Source organism: Eptesicus fuscus, chromosome 6 (assembly GCF_027574615.1).
Source record: "Eptesicus fuscus isolate TK198812 chromosome 6, DD_ASM_mEF_20220401, whole genome shotgun sequence".
Lineage (NCBI taxonomy): Eukaryota > Metazoa > Chordata > Mammalia > Chiroptera > Vespertilionidae > Eptesicus > Eptesicus fuscus.
This window is the reverse complement of record NC_072478.1, coordinates 26450142-26470800: the sequence shown is the minus strand read 5'-3', so window position 1 is coordinate 26470800 and position 20659 is coordinate 26450142. Positions and strand designations below refer to the sequence as shown.

Here is a 20659-nt window from a genome sequence, read left to right as displayed (position 1 = left end):
CTGTGTGGACAGTGGTCCCGGTTGTGCACACCACAAGGAAGAGGCAGGGCTGAAGTCCAGCTTGGAGGGGGTGCCTTTGTCTGCTTTGGCTCATTTCTGGGGTCTCTGGGCAGCGAGGGGCAGCCAGGGGTTCCAGGAGCCCCTGCAAAGGGCGCTGCCCTGGGACAGTATCCTCTGCCCCGCGCCTCCACAAGAGCCAATGTGACAAAGCTTTCCAGACACAAGCCGAACCCCGTTGAGCAGCGGGTGAAGAAGTAATCCCAGTGTTCACTACGTCGTGCTGGTGGGCCAGGATGCCCTGTCCCCGTGTGCCCTGCTCAGGCGGAAGGCACCTCAGGGCTGTCTGTGAGCCTCATGGCAACCTGAGATGGGGGCTGTTGTCCTGGGGAAATGGAGGCTGGGAGAAGAGAGGCAACTGGCCACTGGGTGCCAGCTTCCGGAGGTGGGGCAAGCCTGTTGCAGGGGCTGGCAGATGGACCCGAGTCTGGGCACCTGGCCTCTAGGTGGCAAGTCTCTCACAGATGAGCCTTTGTTTTCTCCACTGAACCATGGAGATGAGGCTCCCGGGCCCCCAGAGGCAAGTGAGAGTGACATGATTGATGAAGGTGAGCCCCGGCCCAGGGAGCTGGGCTTGAGGTGGCTGGTGGGTGTGGGGTGGTTCAGCAGCTACCTGGCCCTCATCCTTAAACAACATGCCAGATCAATGCAGACACAGGAGAGCCTTGGGACACGTGACTAGTGTCGCTATCACTTCTGCCAGCAGCTCGAGAGCCCATCCACTAGCTGTCTGACATCATTTACGATGAGACCAGTGACCATGGCTGCCTCCTGCATGCCCCAACAGGGGATCAAGCCGGGCAAAACACACCATACACAAACTGGCAGGTGGGCAGCCCAGCATCCAGCAAAGGATGTCTTTGCCCACATTTTCCCCCTCTGTCTAGCTTTCTATCATCCACCTATGCACCCACCCACCAACCCTTCCATCCATCTTCTGAAGTCAGGCTTGCTTTTTTAAACCCAAACCTTGCTGCCAGCATCCAACGAGAGAACACAACATCAACAGCAAGACCCGAGACCAAGTTCTCTGCCATCTTGTCCCTCCTAGATTTCTGGTGGCACTATCTCTATTCCTCCAGGAGGCCAACCTGCTCAGACTCCGTCCTCCCTCCTGCTGCCTCCCAGGCTTGGCCCCAACCCTCACCTCTTCCTGGCACTAGAGGGGACAAAGGGCCCCATGATATTTGGTGTCTCTCCCACCCACCAACTCCAAAACAGGAGGAACCAAACAGACTCAGAGGTCTGCTTTCCCATCTGACTTTATTTCACTTTTTTTCTATAAAATTCCTCCATAATTTCACAATTTAACAAAAAAGTTTAAAATCCAGGACAGAAACAATCCTGTAACTTATTACAAACACAATTCTCCTTATTCCTTTTACCCAGGAGTTGGTCTCAGGCTGATAAGTGTCCTAGTTCCTAGTGAGACACAATCTTTGTAAAAACCCTTATGGGTAAGAAAGGTATTCGATACCTTTTGCTTTCAGGTGTTGGTTTACATTTTGTTCAGGAGACAGCAAAACACAGAGATTTGCACTGGGGGTGGGGCTTAACACTAAACACGCGGCAATCACAAAGTGCCTGCCCCTTCCTATGGAAGCTCCCCAGAGCCCGTGGGCCCAGCTGCCAGGCAGCGGGGGGTGGGGGGGGGGGGGGGGGGTGAGTAGGGGAGCAGCTGGGAATGCTGTGGTCAGGGCCCTGGCTGCCTGGCATGTCCATTAGGTGGTCACGGGCCAGCACTGGGCCCAGAGCAGCTCCAGAGGACAGCACTGGAGGCCTTCTGGCCAGAGGAGGTAACTGAGAAACGGGTCGGTGCTTCCGAAGGCCCTGGAAACAGCAGAAGGGCCAGATGCTGCTGATACTGAGGGTGAACCAGAGAGCCTTTCTCCAGCTGCCTCTGGTCAGAGCCAGGCTCCAAAGCAGAGGGCTGGCTGCCCTGGCAGCCGTGTGAAGCCTGCAGCCCTTTCCAGCAGATCCTCATAGAGAAAGACTAGTGCCCTGGAGCTGAGGCTCCTGCCTGGGACCCCTGGCAGCCTCTGTGCATAGAGGCCAGGGAGCTGCTGCCTTTTGAGCAGCCGACGTCAGTGTTCCTTCCGTCCAATATCTTGAAGAGTTTCCAGGGAAGAATGGCGCCCACTTTGGAGTATTGCTGGCCTGGCAGGAGAAGGGGATCGTGACAGCACGGAGCCTGCCATGCAGGCCTGACCTCTTCTCAATACCTCAAGGCAGTGGGGTCAGGAGAGAATCTGAGTGAACGGCGAGGAGTCACGATGGTTTCCTGTAAAGTTCTCGGGTTTTTCCCCCGAGAGTTCTGGGGATCTCACCAGGAAGGCTGGAATTCATGGAAGCCTTGGAGGTGGGGATCACCCGGGAGTGTTCAAGGTCTGCCTGACAGACGGAATCAGAGCACAGACATGAGAATCAGGGGTCACAGAGGAGCATGGTGCTCCCCACATCAGAACTCAGGAACTGGGGAGAGGGGCTGACAGTCGGTTGGAGAGAGAAGATGAGCCCATCTCTGGACCCGCCCCCCCCCCGTCCTTTTCCCCACATGTTGTTTAGGGCAAAAGTTGGGGGGAATTGGAGGACCCTTGAGTCAAGGTCTGGGAGAACAGAGGTGAGCAAACAGGCTATCAGGAGCCCCACCCAAGGTGGGCTGCCTCCGTAAGGGCATTCTGACCCTGGAAGGTGGGCCAGATGGAGGAGGAACCGGCTTGGACCTTAGAGAATCTCAGGCATTCGAGGAATTGAGTCTCGGGGCTCTGGACAAGTGTGAACGGCAGGTGTCGGAGGGCTAAGCCCAAACCGAGAGACAGGTGTGCCCAGGAGAGCCTGCCACCGGCGGGGCCCAGGCATGAGGATCTGGCTCTGCGTCCTCACGCTCCTTGAAAATACTCCACAAACTATCACGTCTTATTTGGCAAAAGCTCATTTTTTTAAAGTTTGAAGACTCGATCAACAGAGAGGAGGAAGAGGATCCTATGGAAGAAAGGAGAGGAGAGGCCGAGGCCCGGGGCACCGTTACAAGTGGTGGCCTGCAGCTGCCTGGAGCCGGGAGGTCTGCTCCTGGAGACAGCTGTCAGTCTGACCAGGTGCCTGAGGACCTACTGCTCCATCGTAGTGTTCACAGGCCCCAGACTGTGCCTTTTGAGTCCCAGGAGGAGGAGGAGGAGCCCTGGTACCACTGAGGGGGATCCTCCCTGCGCTTGGAGAAAGCCAGTGGGCACTCCGGCTCGGCCTCTAGTCCAATGACAAGACCAGTGGAGACATCTTAACCTACAAGTCCCACCTTACCCCCCACCCCCCACGTGCACTGCTGCCACAGAAATGCACACCCAGAAACCGCTCTGGTACCTACAGTGCATACATACATATATAATAGAGACAACTATACAGCATGGAGTCCCAGCACAGTGAGAGCCAAGAGAGGGGCTGCATCCGGCTCACATGGAGGACGAGCCAAGGCCTGGCTTGGAGCAGCTGGACCCTCTGAGGTCCTGGGGTGCGGTGTGTCTGAACTGTTTGGAGAGGCCTGGCCAGTGACACGAGGCCCCACATCCCACCAGGGAGCAAGGCTCCCACCGCCGGGCACATTGCTTCCCCTGTACAGGAATGAGCCCCCGTGCTGCCTTCAACACAAGGGGAAGCCAGGTGACGGCCCCTGAATATCAGGGAGCAGCAGCAGTGCCCGCCTGGCCCCCTCGGCCCCAGGGCTCCCGGTGAGCTGGTGGGGAGGGCAGGCCGGGAGCCAACGAGGAAAGTGCAGCTGGCCGTGAGGGCCGAGGACAGGGCGGTCACTAAGGCAGTGCTGCGGGCGAGTGAGTTGAGAGAGAGAAAGGCAGGCGGGGTCCGGATGTGGCCTCCCGGGACCCCGATGACAGGGGCCCGGCATCCGGCCCAGGGTCATGTGGCCACGGCCTCCAGGTAGCTCTGCAGCTTACGCACGGTGGTCTCATCCAGGGAGAAGAGGTCAAAGTCAAAGGTGGTGTTGGTGACATTGAAGTGGCCAGTCTCCTCGATCAGGTTCACAATCTGGAAGGAGGTGGCAAGGTGGCTTCAGGAGATAGGAAGTTGGGCTGGGGTGTCCCCCACCCTCCAGCAGACCCCCAAGGAAGAGAAAGAAGAGGAGGAGGCGGCGGCTCCTTGGGGATGCAGCAAGGGGTTCTAGCAGCCTGCAGGCCTTACAGGCACCCCCTGTCCCAGGGACTCGTGTGTGATAACCTGTGTCCTCAGCAGAACCGAGGGCAGGGCGGGCTCCGTCCTAGTACCTGCTGCAGCACGTTGCGCTCCCGCAGGGCCATCAGCCTCCGGTGCAGCTCCACCAGTTCATCTGTGTAGGCCTGGGGGTGGCAGATAGGCACTCAGCAGGTGGCCTCAGCCCTTCCAACTGCCCAGCCCTGAGGAAGCCCATCGCAGCTGGGGACCCGGGACAGAGGTTGGTCTGATGCTCCTGGGGCCAGCACCTCAGCACACCTGGGCTGACCCGTTCAGTTGTGGAGCCCCGGGGTTACCCCCACCCCACCCGAGCCCCCCACCTTGTCATAGGTGCCCCTCTTGAGGATCTTCTCAGGCTTGCTGCAGGACTCGGGGCTCCTCCGGCCTGACGCCTGCAGGACAAACCCGGGTCTGTGCTCTCAGCTCTTACCCATGCCTCTCCCCAGCCCCCCAAAGGCTCTCCCACCTCCCCAGGCCCACCTGCCCTCCTTCCTCTGGCCTCCGTCTCTAAGGGAAGCCCATCCTGGGGAGCAAACACACCTCTGGGGCCTGGGGGTGAGCAAAGCCTCTCTCTGCCGGGGACCCGTGGACAACCCCAGGCCCAGAACCAATAATGGCCCGGCCCTCAGCCCTGCCTCTAGAACATGATGGCGACCTGCCCACCAGTGCCCTCCGGACTCACCTTGCTGTTGGGTGGGGGTGGCTTCTTGGGGGCCGGGGGCTCTCGGCTGGGGAGGCAGGAGTCAGCACTGTTGTCACTGTCGCTGTCACTGAAGCTCAACCTGAACAAGGAACACGATGCTCTGTCAGGTCTCCGCCACCCTGCTGCTGCTCCAGGACCTATGCCTGACCCAGACTCACCTGACAATGGGACACCCCTCCCTGTGGGCGAAGAGTGCGGCCCCTAAACCTCACTTGGCTCTAGGCAGCCACTACAGACTTAAAAAAGAATGTGCTGATGCCACCTTCAAAGGGCAAAGAACCCAGAGCCACAGGTGTGCATGCTAAGAGGCACGTCCCCAGGATGCAGGTCTCCCAGGGACACCCTGCAGCTGGAAGGATGGGGCATGGTGCTGGGTTCTGCTCCTTTCACGTGTCCTCCTGCTACTCCTGAGGCCAGGGGCAGCCTATATACACTGAAGGGAACGCAGTTTCCACCTCAGCCTGAGCACTTTGGATGCCAGCCTTCCTCAGCGACATCGAGGCATTCCCACCTGGGTGGGGCCCTTGGGGCCCTGAACACAATGTGTCTGGTGGTGGCTCAATTCCAAAACTCCTGGGAGGCAGGGCCCTGGGCGAGTCCTCAACCTCCGCCTCCATCTCCTCACCTGTAAAATGAGGTCCCGGGAGTAGTGCACCGGGGAGGAGTGGATGCACAGCGACAAATGGTCACTACTGTCTTAGGAGGCAAGCGTGTGGCTACTCCAAGTTCAAACACCCAGGCTAGCGAGAATTGGAAAACCCTCTCTTTAGTCACAATTCTCTCTCATGGTCTCAGTCTAGATAGCACAGGTTGGTCCAGTCCTTTCAGCTTTTTCCAGAATTTCTCACAGCACAGCGAGGGGCTGTAGAGGGAGCCAATTCCTCTGCAGCCCCATCCCCAGCTGGGAATGGCCTGCTCCTCTGGGGACCTCCCTGGGGAGAGGCTCCCACTGGGATCCCAGTCCTTCACAGACATTGTGGGCTTGATCCAGCACGGAGGCTCCTCCACATCCGCAGCACAGGAAGCCCTGCCTGCCGCCTTCTCCTACCAAAGACGCCTCGCTGTGAAAGCAGCGCCAGGAGATGCCAGGAACACATCACGAAACCTGGGCTTCAGGTGCTCCTGTCTTATTCCCCACAAGGTCAAGGTTGTCCATTTACTCAGGTACACTTCTCCCACTGTAAGCAGCAGGGCCTCGGGGCCCCTGCTCTCCTGAGACCCAGACCTCTCTCGCCTCAACTTCCCAGCTGAATCACTCCAGTAGGGAAGGCAGGTGGTGACTTCTTGATGCCCAGGTGACACTACCACATCAGCCAGACCTAAGCTTGGCCCCACTGCCCTGCACACCCGAGACTCCCTCTTCCCAGGGTCCACCAGGGGGCAGCTGGAGGCCATGAAGACTGTGGGCCTCCCCAGGGAGCAGAACAAGATGAGATGGGACTTGGCCAGCTCCTCCCAACCAGCTGCAGCGCCAATGCAAGGTCCGTGTGGCCCCTTCCCTGAAAATAGATGTCTGGCTCCCTCGGCATCCAGGGAAGCCCCACCCAGGCCTTCCATGTCTGCCCCTGCAAAAGGACGCTCAAGGTGCTTCCACACAGTTGGTCCCTGCACCACTGCACCTGGTGTCCAGCAGGAGTCCACACCGAATGTTGCCAGCACCAAAGAGGCAGGAGCTATAGCCGTTAATCCTGTCCTGGGACACTGGCAATCTCCTTGGGCCCCTCCCCAGCAAAGCTGTCACAAAACCCTCCACAGCCACACTCTCAGGGTGGTGGGTTTAATCAGCTATACTGACATAGACTGCCTGCAATCACCTGTTAGGCGTCCCTGTGCCTGGTGGGTGTAGACCGGGTGACTGGCCTGGCTTATTGAGTTGCTGAGTCCTGGAGGAGGTGTTGAATCTGGGCCCCACCAGGCTGCTGACCCCTGAGTCTGCCCCTTCCTTGGGCCTGGGGTCAAGGTTGGCATTTGCTCTGCGCAAGAGGCTGAGAATGCATAGCCATCCTCGAAGTGCATGCTCTAAGGGTCTGGGGTGTCCACAGGACATTTCTCAGTTTGTCCTATGCCACATAAGTAGGGAAGAGGGAAAAGATCTGGAGACCCCAGAACAGAGGAACCAGCCCACCCCCAACCCCCACCCCCACCCCCACCCCTGCCTCAGATCAGGACTGGCCCTAGGGCTGCTGGGCACAGCCTTTCCCCACTTCTCAGATGGTGCCTGGCTTCTCCCCCTCAACATCCCAACCCTTCCCGCAAGGCAGCCCACACCTTTCTATGACAGGAGGAAGGAAGCCACCTAAGACCCCTCCACTTCAGACACCCAAGGAGAGACTGTGTGACCCTAGGCAGAGCACTGCCCAATAGGCTCTAATGCTTCCTTTGCTTGCACCTCAGGAATACTTCTGTCCTAGCCACACCTCCTCAAGGCCCCACAAGCCCAGCAGAGCTGCCAGGATCCTCCACCTACCCCCCCTAACCCCGCACCAGCCCGGGCACCTGGAATCCCTCCCTGCATTTGTCTTGCCGGCAGCCTCCTCGCCTGATGAAGAGTCATCCTCGTCAGACTCCTCAGATTGCAGGTCCTCCACCATGGAGCGCAGGGGTCCTGGGGAGGGTGGCAAGGAAGGGAGGAGGGATAAAGAAGGAGGGGTTTAGGGCTCTGCCTGGGTCCTTGCAGGGTCCCCTCCACTTCCAGGGCCACATGAGCTTTTTGACACCACAATCCCCAAAATGCACCCACACAAACCCACGTAGAAATCCCTCTGACCATGTGGGCCTGCCACTCATCTCCAAGGTCTGTCCTCAAGGCTACCCTCTACTTAAAGGACCCTCTGGCTTCCCCATACCCCTACCTTCCTGGCCCTGCTCGCAGGCCTCTGGACCTTGGCCCGAGGCAGAATCACAAGGCCCTTCCATTGCCAAAGCCAAAGGAGCAGCCCTCCTCTGCTCCCAGCACTAAGATCAGAGCCTCTGCCTGGAGCCAGGACCAGTAAGCCTTGCCGGGAGGGCAAGGCAGCCAGAGCCTGAGGCCACAGGATGCCCCACCAGACTGTGCCCCTACACAGGCCTGCCCAGTCCCTCAGCAACCCCCTCCGCTGTTCCCAGCCCACCGTCCTCCCCTTTCTCCAGAGGCACTGGGTTCCACTCCCCTACAGAGGAATCTTTGGTTTATATTCCTGTTACCAAGGCAACAGAGGGACACAAAGCCCTTGGTCACATGATTCCGCTTCAGCAGGTTCCCCCTCCCTTCCCCATAGATAAGAACCCTTGGAGAGTGTGTTCACTTCCAGCACCCCATCCCCCAGGTCCCCTCAGCGACTGCACATCTACATTCCAGGTCAGAAATACCCTCCTCTCTCCCAATACACTCTCCTCCTCCAGCTTTCTGCAACCCAAGAAAAAGGATTCCAGGCTGTGTGGGAGGAGACTATCAGCCCAATCCACCAGAAGAAATGCTTCCGGTTTGAGGGCGAGTAGCAGGGTTCTCAGGGCTGTGGATCCCATGCCCCTTCTCACACACCTGTGTCCTGCAGGCTGGGGGTGGTCAGGCACCTGAGGAAGGCCTTCCTGATCTGGGACAGCCAAGTGGGCTTTATGCTCTCTCCCCCCACAACAGCCTCCCCATTCCCAGGGGTCTTGCAGGGAAAAGGCAGAAATGCAGACTGAGTGCCAGCCAGACCCACTGTAGGAGCAAAGCATTCCTGCCCTCATCCAGGAGCTGGCCTATAATGGAACATGGTGCGAGGGTTGGCAAAGGACCTGATGCCTGCCTCCCTCTAGGAGGAGCTGGCGAGGAGGGTGTCTGGCTATGGATAGGGCCCAAATCAGAAAGGGGCCCCTCTCCACTGGCCCATAAGCACCAGCACCTCATCATACAGTGTGTTGTGAGGGCTCAGGGGAAGGTCACCAGAAGGAGTAACATTTCCTACACCTGGCTGGCAGTCAGGTGAACTGTTTCTGCTTTTCTTTATACACTCCCTGAGGTTCTACAACCTATGAATGTGGATATCTGGGAGCCTAGCCTGGGTAAGCAGTAGTACTAGTATACTGAAGAAATGCCAGGGTGTTCAGCTCAGGCCTGCGGCTCTTGCCATGCCCTCCATCCCTCACTTCCCTCCCCCCAGCCTCCCCCATCATCTCCACCTTCCCCCTCACTCTAGGCCCTCCTCATCACCCCCTCCCTTGGAGTAAGATACCAATGGGTTTTTCTGGCAGTGGCACAGCTGAAGCTCAGGCATGGAGTGAGTCGCCCTGTGATTGGATAACAAACCTAGAACCCCACCAGCCAGGTGGAGTCCGAGCTGCTCCCACAGCAGTAAGCCACAGCAACCTCCTGTCTTTCCTTCGTCATCACCCACCTTGACTGTGGTTCTGAGATGGCTCAAAATCCGAATCTGAACTGGAGTCAGAGCTGGAGCTGGAGTTGGATGGGCTCGACTGGGCGGACTTCACCCCAAAACGGGGGTGGGGTGGGACAGTGGGGAGAGAAAAGAATAATCTTTCAGTCCAAGGAAAAGGAGTGGACAAGAAATGCGCCCTGGCAGCAGTGACACCCAGCTGAGTCTTTCCCCAGATACGCACTCAAAAGGTGTCAAAGGTGCTGGGCTCAAGGTACACAGGAGGGCCCCTGCACACACTCCTGAGAACATGGCTTCCTGGGTCCGTAGGCACCCAGCCCCAGGATACCACCAGTTTGCATTTCAAATGCAATGGCCCATGTTTTCTCACTGAGGATCTTTAAATTTCTAGTAGTTCCAGGAGAAGCTCTCATCAAGTCACTGGTTTTCCTATGCACCTCAGCAGGAGGACAGGGAACCAGGCTGTCCATGAAAGGGGGGTGGGGGTGGGGCACATCTGTTTGTGGGCCCTGCCTTCCTCCTATGAGGGCAAGAGCTGGCGATGGGCGCTGTGGTGCCACAGGGAACAGAGGAAAGATCTGGAACAGGAAAGGTGAGTGTAGAGACCCAGCTTCTCATTCTGTCCCTTGTTTCCCCACAGCCAGTCCCAAGGCTGAGTGATGACAAAAAGCTGTCTCTTTGTCTCCCTGCCACGTGCTGCCATCACCCACCAGGTGCCCTGAGGTAATGATGAATGTGCCAGGTGACAAGCAGTTGAGGACAGGGTGGACTCAACCAGATCACATCCCCCTCTTCTTCCTGCAACCTTCCACCCTGACTCAGCCATCGGGGGGCAGTAAAAAACAAAACAAGGCCACCAGGCCCTAGGATACATGGGGTAAGATGACTGGGGGTTGCACCTCCCTGGGTGTAAAGGAATTGGTCACTTCAGACCCCCCCCTTCAGGGAAGGGGCCTCTGGCCTTGCTGTATGGAGCGCTAAGCTAGAACAGGGGCCTTGGTTTCTGCCAACAAGCAGTTCTGAAGGTGCACATAGCAGAGCAAGCCATAGGTCTATGGCACAGACTCTGAAGGGCAAAAGGGCAAAGTTCATAGCTCCAAGAGTCTACCCTGGCCCAGAGCACCCCACACATCTGGGAGACTGCCTCACCCCCAGCAAGCCTGTCCTCGGGCTAGGGGTTGTCTAGCCCTCTTGCTTTGGGGAGGGCCATGTGGAGGAATGGGACACCTTAAGTGCTGGGACCAGCCACCTCTGGGCACCTCCCCTTTTCAAGAGAAGGGACCAGGAAACAGGCAGACACACCTAACAGTGTTTGCTTAGTCCTGGCATGTGTCATGTGAAAGGAGACCCTAGGAAAGGAGTCCCGGACCCCCAAGGGATCAGAAAAGTCCCTCCTGATGGTCGGGGGCTGAGGGCAGCTCCCAGGCGGCAGAGGAAACCTAGGAAGGCACAAGCCTTTGCTCACTCAATAGACGCAGAGAGTAATCAGGCCACCTAGGGACAAAACACTGTCACCTGAAGAGTTAAGGGGCCTCTTCTTTACAGTGTACCTCAGCCTAACGCACCTGCTCCAGGCATCTGCTGACACACACCCCCCATACACACACATTCCTTCACATGGAGAATCCTAGATTACCATCAACCACTGCCCACTGTGACAGACCAGTGTGACACCCCCACACCTCAGCAACAGGCCTGGGGACAAGTGGCCCTCTAGCATTCAGACCCCTGAGTTCTTATTCTGGTTCAGGGGTTCTGGTTCTGACCCTGGCTTTGTCACCAACTGGCCAAGGCCGCCCTGGCTTTAAGCCTCAGTTTCCCCCATCTGTAAAAGCTGCCTTGCAGCCCAGGCAAAGTGGCTCAGTGGGTAAGCATCAACCTATGAACCAGGAGGTCACGGTTTGATTCTTGGTCAGGGCACATGCCTGGGTTGTGGGCTCAATCCCTAGTGTGGGGCATGCAGAAGGCAGCCGATTAATGATTCTCTCTCATCATTGTTTCTATCTCTCCCTCTCCCTTCCCCTCTGAAATCATTAAAAAAATATATTTTCTTTAAAAGCTGCCTTGCGGCCCCAGCTAAGTATTTGTGCCGGCTGGCAGCACATGGAGGCCGATGCCCATTGTGCCTCTGCCATCCAGGGCAGAGAATTTGGACAGACCCCCTGGGCCGAGGGCATGAGCAACAGGGTGCGTAAGGCTGACACAAAAAGCTGGGCCAGGGCAGGAGCTGGACCCAGGTGGCGGCCACCCAGTGTGTAGTTCAGGGCAGCAGGCTGGGGAAGTAGGAGCCATGAGAGGTGGCTCCAGGACCTGTGTGGGGTGGGGGGTGGCGAGCAAGTCAGCCGACCTCAGATGCATTGCCCCTTTTCCTTCCATACAAATCCAAGGGGCAGAAATGATTTCGTCCCAAAGGGCCTGGAGGTGTGCATCTGAAAGCCCACAAAGGGTCATGAGCACTGCTAGTGAGTGCCGGTGCTCAGCCACATGCCATGTCCAGCAGGGGACAGAGGGGCCAGCGGGCTCCCAGCACTCCTGGCCCCTTGACTGAAAAGGACCCTGTGGGCCAACAAGACCATAGAAGCAGCTGGAGGAGTTGGGGGCTTGGCCCAGAGACTCAGACAAGGAGCCCCTTGACCCCCTCTCGGCTAAGCAGGAGGAGGCAACTCAGGTTCCCTGCAATCAATGTCAGAGCTCTCCAGTGGTGGTGCCCCACCTGCCTCCAGAGTGGGTAGCCTGAGGTGGTCGAGAGAGGCTGGGAGGCCCGGCTATGGAAGGCTATCTCCCTCCTCCACCATAGATATCTGTGCCTCGCCAAGATCCTAGGGTTGGGAAATGTCACTGAGTCACTGTCCCACAGCCCTAGAGAGCCATGGGCACCCTGTTGGTGGCCCTGCATGGACCTTGAGTGGCTAAGGCTTGTCATTCAGAAGTCTCTCAGGGCTGGGATAACCTGTTCCAGCCAGGAGATACCCCCCAGGCTTCCACAAAACTGCAGCCTCGGGTCTGAGGTACCCATGGCCATAGATACCAGGCATTCAGCCCACTCTCAGCAGCAGTGCTGGCGGGGGAGAAGGTTTCCCACACAGCGTCCCAATGATCACAGCCAGGCATCAGCATGGACACCTGGGACATCAGGGGCGGCCTCCATCTCTTACCCAATGAAAATACACCAGCCTTGGGTACAAAAAGGTCTCACCTGGAAGCATCTAGGATGGAAAAGAGGGAAAGGCACCTGCCCAGAGCTCCAGATGCTGAGCAGACAGATGACAGATGATAGACCAGGGTGCTGTTGAGCACCCAAAGAACCTGTAGCAGCTCAGCAGGATACTGAAATGGCCCTGAATGGCCAGGAGGCTTCTAAATAAGAGATATTCCAAGTCCTGCCACCTTAGGCTCACTGTCTCCTGGCTGTGAGGAGCGCCAGGTATGTAGAATGATCTGCCCCATGTATGTCCTTAAGCCAGTGGGTGCAGTTACCCATGGACCAAATCGTCACCCCCAATGCTGTTGCCTCCCACGGTGTACTCCTGGAAGCCACATGCTCATGACATGGTGTTGCTGACACAAAACAGCAACTCTAGCTTCATCTCCGGAGCCACTTTCAAAGCCCCAGTGGAGCCCCAGCAGCAATGCTGCAGGCAGAATTCAGCCTCCGGGAGTGATGGGAGATCTGGAAACAGCACAGGTCACTGAGCATGGGGGCAGTTCCTCAGATAAGGGGGTCACTCCTCATTTATCCACCCATTCATCCATTCGACCATCACCCAGACACCTGTTCTTTGACCACCAGATGCCAAACGCAGTCGCAGAGATGATATCACCACCCAAGGCCCCAGTGAGGTCTGGCCACCCAGTCAGCAGTCTGGCTATGTACTCCTCTGGGATTCAAGGGGACTCTCACAGCCATCTTCAGAGAACCACTTGGAAACACTGTTGCAGGAGCCCAGAGCCTCTCACAGTGAGAGGGGTGCTGGCCCATGCTTAGAAGACAAGTCTTGCTGATTCGAGATCCCTGTGTCTATGCCGCATGAGCAGCAGCGGACGGGAGGTAGGGGTGGTGGACCCTCAGACTCCACCGGCCATCTGGGAATGGAGCCAGCATTAAACTTCCAGACCAACCATGTGGTGGCTGGGGAAGGGACAACAGTAAGACACAATCACCCACCCTGATCCCCAAGTGGCCACCAAGACCCTGGGCCATGCAAGGGGCTCCCAAGGTAAAGAGCTCAGAACCCAGGTACCAGACCATCATGTTCTACCAGAACCATCCTTCCTAAGCACCATTTCCACAGAGTCCTCACAGTCAGGCTTTATCATCCTTGACAGAAGGGGAAACTGAGGCTTAGTAAGGTGATCAGGTATGCCCAAAGCTACAAGAGGAAGTGGGAGCTCTGGGCCTGAGATCCCAATCTCCTTGTCTAACGTTTGGGCTAACAAGGATTTCGATGGCAAAGAGCCAGAAAAACTGATAAGGACAGGGGATTCAAAGAGCCAGAAAAGAGGATAAGGGATTGATGGGAAAAGGGGGCTCCTCACCTCTGTCTTGAAGGAAGCCTCGTCCTCTGAGTTGGACTCCTCCACCTCTGGGGGCTTTTTGATCTCCCGGGGCTCATTCTCAGCCTTGATCTTCTCCACTTTGGTGCTACCCTTGTCCTTGGCCGACTTTTTGTCCGAGAAGGAGGAAGATGAGGTGCGGGGCGAAGTGCTAGGGGCGCTCCTGGACCCCTTGGAGCTGCTCTTCTTCTGCTTTTTGGCACTGGGTTTGGGTGAGTCAGTGGTAGCTGGCCGCTTGCTGGAAGACTTGGACGGTGGTGGTGGGGGGGGACCACCCTTGGGGGACAGGCTCTCCAGTTTGGTCTCCTTCAGGGCCATCTTGGGCTCCTTAAATGCAGCCTTGGGTGGCGGGGCCTTCTCCTCCTTGGGTGGCCGGCCCTCAACCAGCTTCCGTGAGGCGTCCTTGGCACTCCGGGACTGCTCACGCTCTGGCTCCTTGGAGGGGCCTTTGCTCTCCGAGTCTTTGCGGGGCCGCTCCCGGTGCTCCTTGGCTGTCTTATGGGCCTTGCAGGCCTTGCCGCTCTCCCTGCTGGCGTCCTGAAATGTCGGGCGGGAATGGAGAAAGACACAGTCAAACGGCATCTCAGGTGGCCCTGCTCCACTTCCCCTAACCCTTACAAAGTATAATCCACCTGGATTCAGACTCAGCTAGAGAAAATCTTCCAAAAAGCAAAAAAGTAAGGCAGCAGGTGAGAATTTTAAATGGAGCTGTCCCTTTAAACTACTAGGAAGTGTCATGTCAGCAGGTCCCAGGCGACCGCAGGCTAAGACTCCCCTCTGAATTGAACTGACATTCCCTGAGGGATTCAAGAACAGCACAGTGAGTCAGGCAGAGAAAGGCAGATACACAGACCCCCTCCAGCTCAGACACCTTGCAGCTCCCACTGGGGGCGCTAGCAGACAGGCCTTTCGGTCCCCACCACTAAGCCTGTATGCCTCCTGCCTGGTCACCCCAAACCAGTGTGACCTGCCAGGCATAATGGTTCTTTGATCCACAGTCAGCACTCATTGAGTGCCTGCTGGGTTCTGGGCGCTGTGCAGGACCAACAACTCCTGACTTAGAATTGAAGCCACCTGGACAGCTTTTCTATAACGTGTACAGTTCCAGGGAAATTCAGAGGTTCAAGGTGGACCAGCCAGGTCATGGAACTCTGGCTAGGGACAGAGGCAGAAAGCAGCCCTGCTCCAGGCTGCTGGGAAAGCTGGGCTGGGGGACACCAACCCTGTGCGCCCACACTTCATCTGAACAAGGGTAAGACCACCTACCTCACCAGCGATGATGCAGGGGCCTGGCTGACAGCAAGCACTCAATCATGGGGGCTGCAGCCACCCCACACACAACTAGTGTACCCTTTGGGTAGAAGCCTTGTCTGACACCTTGTTTGCTTCCTCCTTGTCAAACCCCTTCAACATCCCACATGTCCAGGGTTGCTGGACAGGTGCCCAGCTGCCAAGGGCTCTGGGCCCAACTCAGTCAGGCAGGTGCACGGCTGGGCTCAGCAGCTCACCAGACCAAAGCTCACCAGGAAACCAACAGCAGCCAGACCCCGAGGGTGGCATGCACCACCCGAGGCAGCCACACTTTACCAGCTCACTCTATGTGCCAAGAGGATGGGTGAGCCAGCTAAATGCCCAGCAGCAGGGCCTCTACTTCTTGCTCTCCCAGACCACCTGACAGACTCTAACAATAAAGAGCTACGAGGACAGGCGGCACAGCCTTGACCACCTCAGATCTACTTGTTCACTGTCTTCTTGCAAATCCATAACCCACATCAGTGTCAAAGGTTCAGGGACAGCCTTGTGTGGCCATAGGCTCCTGCTGCCTCCCTGGAGAAACACCAGGCCCTGTGCCCTGGACCTGGCCCTTCTGTATCCAGGGCAGTGGGAAGGGGTACTCATAACACAAGCCCCAGCTGACCATCTAAAGGGGCATCTCCCTTGGGGCTGGTTGTGGAATGGGGTCAGTCCCTGGGGATTCCACTCTCCAACAATCTGCTCCCCTGAAGAGGGAGGCAAGAAGCAGACCTCAAATGTGATTCCAGCCTCTTCTCGAAATATCTATACACACCCCAGGCTGTAGGAGTTGGCCCCAGCCCAAAGAGGTGGGGCAAAAGCACACCCAATAAACATATTTGTCAAAGGCCTCAGCATAGTTCCCACCATGTCCCCCAGACCTGGGGTCGGACAAGCCTCCACTGTCGCCCAGGGTCTGCCCAGCAAGTAGGGTCTTCCGAGCAGTGGTTCTTTACCTGGAGGTCTGCATAGGTGCTGGAGAGCAGGCTCCCTGAAACCACACACTGAGTTCTGAGAGTAATGTGATCATTCACAGTCATGTTCTCAAAGCCATCAACGAAGCAAATATAGCTAAGAACCAAGTTTTGGAGAAAGGTCATCCAGGCCAACTGGCTGATGTCAGACAGGGAGAAGCTACAGGTATGAAAGTCCAGGGGTGCTGTGAGGTGGGGACTAAAAGGACTACCATCCTCGAAATATGAGCATTCAGGAGCCCCACCCCTCTCTCAGGAGGCTCCAACTCCTGCCTTCCATGCTACCCTCTGAGGAGACATGAGGTGGGGACAAACCACCAGTGACCAATCCAAACCACCAGTGACCAATCCTAGGATTCCAAAAGCCAGACTCTCCAGTGGCCTCCAGGTTGGGGACCCTGACAAGCAAGGCTCTGCATGATCAAGCCCTTCCCACCCAGTCCCCTCTGCCTGGAGCATGTGACCTGACAATCAGACTCTTTGGGTCTAGGCAGCAGAGAACCAATCTGGGGGGTACAGCCAGTACCCAAAGGGAGGTCTTCATCTGGAGGAAGAGGTTGGCGCACAGGTTATACCCTCCCAGAAGAGCAGGTGAGGCTAACGGCTCAGAAGGGAGTACAACAGGCAGAGGAGGCTTCCAGCAGAGAAGAATCTGCCTTGTGCTGCCTGAGAAACCCACAAAAGAACCTCCTAAAATACACCACCTATGTGGCTGAAGCAAGTTTCTGGGATACGGAGGGGTCCAGTGAGAAAGGACATGAGCAACTCCAACTGATACAACTCCACTGGTCACCAGAGTGTCCTTACTACCTGCAGGGCATCTCTTCATGGAGTTTTGGTTGACTCACAAACGACACATACAGAAGAAATGACAATTTCTACCCTTCCTAGGTTGCATGGACTTCCAGACAAATGAGTGGCTGAGAGAGAAACTGCCAAGATCTCTAGCAAGAAGTTCTCTTCCATTTGATGTCCATGAGGCTCAGGAAAGATGGGCCAGAAGGTTGGATGGGGACAACTCTCAGACCTGCAGTCCATACTTAAGGGCTTAAATCGGATGAATCTGAAGATTTCAGAGACTCACTGTCCTGGGGAAAGTGCCAGAAGGACCCTGCCTGGGTAATGTCGCTCTCCTCCAGCACTGATGATGAAAAAGGCTGAAATTTGGCCTGAGAGCTCAAGCTGTCCCATGTGGGGTGCCCCAGGCCCACAACACCCAACAGAGTGAAACAAGAAAAATGCCAAGTTGCAAAGTGGATAAACTTGTGGGGTCGGTGGCACAAAGACAAGCAGCTGCCCTGAGAGCCTGATGAAACCTGGCCTCCGGGACACGGAGCTGTGTAGGTGGCTGTAGGGGAATGGGACAAACACTCAGGAGTTTATGTTTTCATCGTGACACCACCAGGAGGGCTCTGGTAGCCACTCTGGGACAATTCAGAGAGTGGTCTCAGGAAGACAGAGTGCCACTCACCTGACTGGGCTGAGAGAAGATGATAAAATGTTTCTTCTTAGGGAAAATCAGCTCACTCACCCACATGGTTCTACCTGGCTCTTCCCCCAAGTAAGCTTTCTCTGTGGAGGTTTGCCAAAGAAAGAAGCCAAACCTGGGACAGGCCAGGAGAAAGCACCAGCCCTGATGGACAAAGCGTCCTGGCAGCACTCAGGAGACCTGAGAAGGTAGACAGTGGTAGCTGCAGTGGACACTCTGTCCATGGCTCCCAACCATGTGAGACTAGCTTAGGGTTCTGTCTGAGTGGTCCTAAGCCCACTGTCTCTGAGGGAGGGGGGAGAACAGGGCAGATTCTCTGGCCTCAAGAGGAACAGGGTGAAGAGCCTGTGATTACCAGGCTGTTCTATGCACCCCAGGAGGGGCCAACCCTTCTGACTAAGTGGCAGAGAGCAGCCACAGGGAGCAGAGAGAGCTCCAAGAGAAAGATGCCAAGGGACCGAGTCCAGCTCTGCAGAGGGAGCACCCTGAGCCCAGGACCCTCTGCTGGGCCCCAGTGCTCCCATGTGACTGGGCCTTCCACCTCACTAACCTTGGAGCCGTGGGACGGTTTGGTCTTCTTGGGGTCAGAGAAGGCAGAGAGTGGAATTGTGGGTAACATGGGGTAGTCAGGACTGGGCCTGGACACCGTTTCTGCTCCTTCGGGCATTACCATCACCTAGTGATAAAGAAGAGACAGATGTTATCAATGAGCAAGGAGGCAGGCTGGAAATCCGATGGGTAAGAGAAAGTTGGTTTGCAGGAGTGCAGCTAGAGGTGTCCAAGCCTCCTTCTGGGGGAGGGGGCCAGGGAGAGCCTGGGCGTCACTTTCCCAAAAGAGTCCACGGCATTTCCTCTGTGAAGGTCTGGGTGCTGAGTGCTCAGAGCGAAGCAGGCTCGTGGTGAAGAGCAAAGAGAAGCAGGGTCCCAGGATGGCTGGGTCCAGGTGCGGTAGGCACAGTCTTGGGGAGGAGGGCACTGTGCTAAGAAGACTGGCAGTTTGTGCGAGAAGCACAAGGAGGCAGCTGTGGCCAAAGCGGCCTGCATGCTGCAGTTAAGAAAGACCAGAAGCATGAAGGTGAGAAGCCAGGCAGACACCCACTCTGGGAAGGCATGTGGCGGAGAAAGCAACTTCTGTTGGATGTGCGTGTCATGACTTCACCGGGTCCCACATCTCCTGGGGGAGCCTTGCTCCTCCACTCTCAGGTGAATAAAGTTGACTGAAACAGGGAGCGAGTAGCTAAGCCAAGGCAAGAGGAAATTGCAAGGGGGCAGGCCCAGTTCTCTGCAAAAGCCACCTTGCTGGAGCCTGCAGGAGAGGGACATGAGCTCTGCCTTTGTTAACTACTAGGAGGAGGAAGGATCTGGGCTCCTGCCAAGAGGCGCTCCTGGTAACACCTGCTCGGGTCCAGTGAGGCTCCTGTGGCACCTGCTGAAGGAAGAGAAAACCCCAGGGCAAGTTCTCAAAATATAGACACTGGAAGCTCACACTACCACTCAGAGGGAGCCTTCCAGATGGCAACAAAACAGAACAAAAGAACAAAGTTCATGTAAAAAAGAAAGAAAGCATTTAGCTTTAATAACCTTGAGCACCTAGGATTCATGACAAGCTCAACCTTTCATCTGAGGAGGCTGATGTAATGCCCAGTCATGGTCACGGGGATACCAGGTTGAAAGGAGGGCAGTGGAGCCTTTTGTGCCACTCCAGCCTCCACCCCTGACTGAGGCAGTGAGGCCCGAGGCTGAGTTGCTCACCAGAGCCCGTCTCACTATAACACAGCGCCCAGAACCTGCCTGACCCTGGCCAGCATGGCTGAGGATCACGTCTCGGGAAATAACCATACTCTAAGGCCAGCTAGGACAATGCACAAGGTTAGAGAAGCGACTGACAGCCTAACCAGGGAGAACAGACAGGTTCCCTCAGAGGTCTGAGTCCATTCCCTTGCAGACCGTGCCTTTTCCCTTTGTTTTCATTTCTCTCCTTCACAGGAACATCCTATACTGATGCTATGCCAAGACAATGTAGTGAAGGCCTTGCATCTTTCTCTCCTTTAACAATCTTTTTGGGGGGAAAAAAAAAGTTAAGTGAATAAATGAATCTACTTCCACCTGCAGGACAGGTCTTCATGAGGACACACCTCACTCGATGGAAATACAGGCACTCACCGCTGATGGAGCAAAGGATGAGATACGATGCTGAGGTGACAAGCAGGGCTGGCCTCTGACCATCTAGAAAAGTGGCCAAGCCATTCTGGTCACCGCCGAGGAAGTATCTGAACCTCATGTGAGGAATTACAGAACTCATGTGCCCCGCAGTGAGGGGCAATACAGAAAGCAGTTTTCACCAACTTACAGATCGCATGGTCCTCCAGTTCTTCTAGCACGAATGTCAACACAGACGAGTCTGTGGTCATTTGCCACCAGATGATAAAAGCCAGCCCCACTGGGAACACTCAGAGCTCCAGACTGGCTAATACAAGGGCCACAACTCAGGTCTCAGGAGCAACTGTCCCATAAAGGTCCCAGGTGCTCCTAAGACCCGAGAGCACTGTTCTGCTATCAGACCAGAGCAAGCCCTCAAGGGCAACAAAGAAAGTTCCTAACCAGACAACCAGTTCTCTGGGCAGCCCTCACCAAGGGTGAAAAGTGCCCCCAGAGACCACCACACCACCACCCAAGGGCCTTCCTTTCCCTTCCTCTCTCCTGGGCTGGCCCTTCCCAAACTGCAAGGCGGACCTACCATCCCAACCTCTCTTCCTCAACACCTCATGCCTCCTCCCCCTCTCCTGCCCCTCCCATTTTATAGGGTTAGGTGATGCATAGTAAGCCTTCATCTCTTCAGAGCAAAGAAAACCTGATGCAGGGGGACAGTCCCTTGGTCCTGGAGCTCTAAGAGGCCCAGGGAATGCTGACTGTCTGTCTCCCTGAGAGGTAACTTTAGAACCTTTGGGTAACACCTAGGGGAAATATTTTGGAAATAAGGTAGAGAGGCAGAGCTGAAGAGGAAGCTGAAACT

The 20659-nt window shown here is 56.3% G+C and overlaps 1 protein-coding gene and 1 long non-coding RNA gene across 4 annotated transcripts in view; one reads left to right on the top strand and one right to left on the bottom strand.

The window, feature by feature from the left end:
* Window positions 1-1301: 1301 nt before the first annotated feature.
* The window catches only part of MLLT1 (MLLT1 super elongation complex subunit), an 84537-nt gene continuing 65179 nt past the window's right edge, over window positions 1302-20659 (bottom strand). For 2 of the 3 annotated variants that reach the window (XM_054717474.1, XM_028159125.2), the window contains 8 exons: window positions 18197-18322; window positions 13873-14427; window positions 9337-9424; window positions 7475-7583; window positions 4958-5057; window positions 4596-4667; window positions 4329-4400; window positions 1302-4092 (listed from right to left, as the gene is read on the bottom strand). In XM_054717474.1, the coding sequence (XP_054573449.1) occupies window positions 3964-4092; window positions 4329-4400; window positions 4596-4667; window positions 4958-5057; window positions 7475-7583; window positions 9337-9424; window positions 13873-14427; window positions 18197-18322 (1251 nt within the window). In that variant the 3' untranslated portion in view covers window positions 1302-3963. The remainder of the gene's footprint in view (window positions 4093-4328; window positions 4401-4595; window positions 4668-4957; window positions 5058-7474; window positions 7584-9336; window positions 9425-13872; window positions 14428-18196; window positions 18323-20659) is intronic. The other variant, XM_054717475.1, reaches the window with a different exon arrangement.
* On the top strand, window positions 8226-13449 carry LOC114234816 (uncharacterized). The gene is made up of 3 exons (XR_003620996.2): window positions 8226-8315; window positions 9977-10059; window positions 13127-13449. It is a non-coding gene; the product is annotated as an uncharacterized LOC114234816 (long non-coding RNA).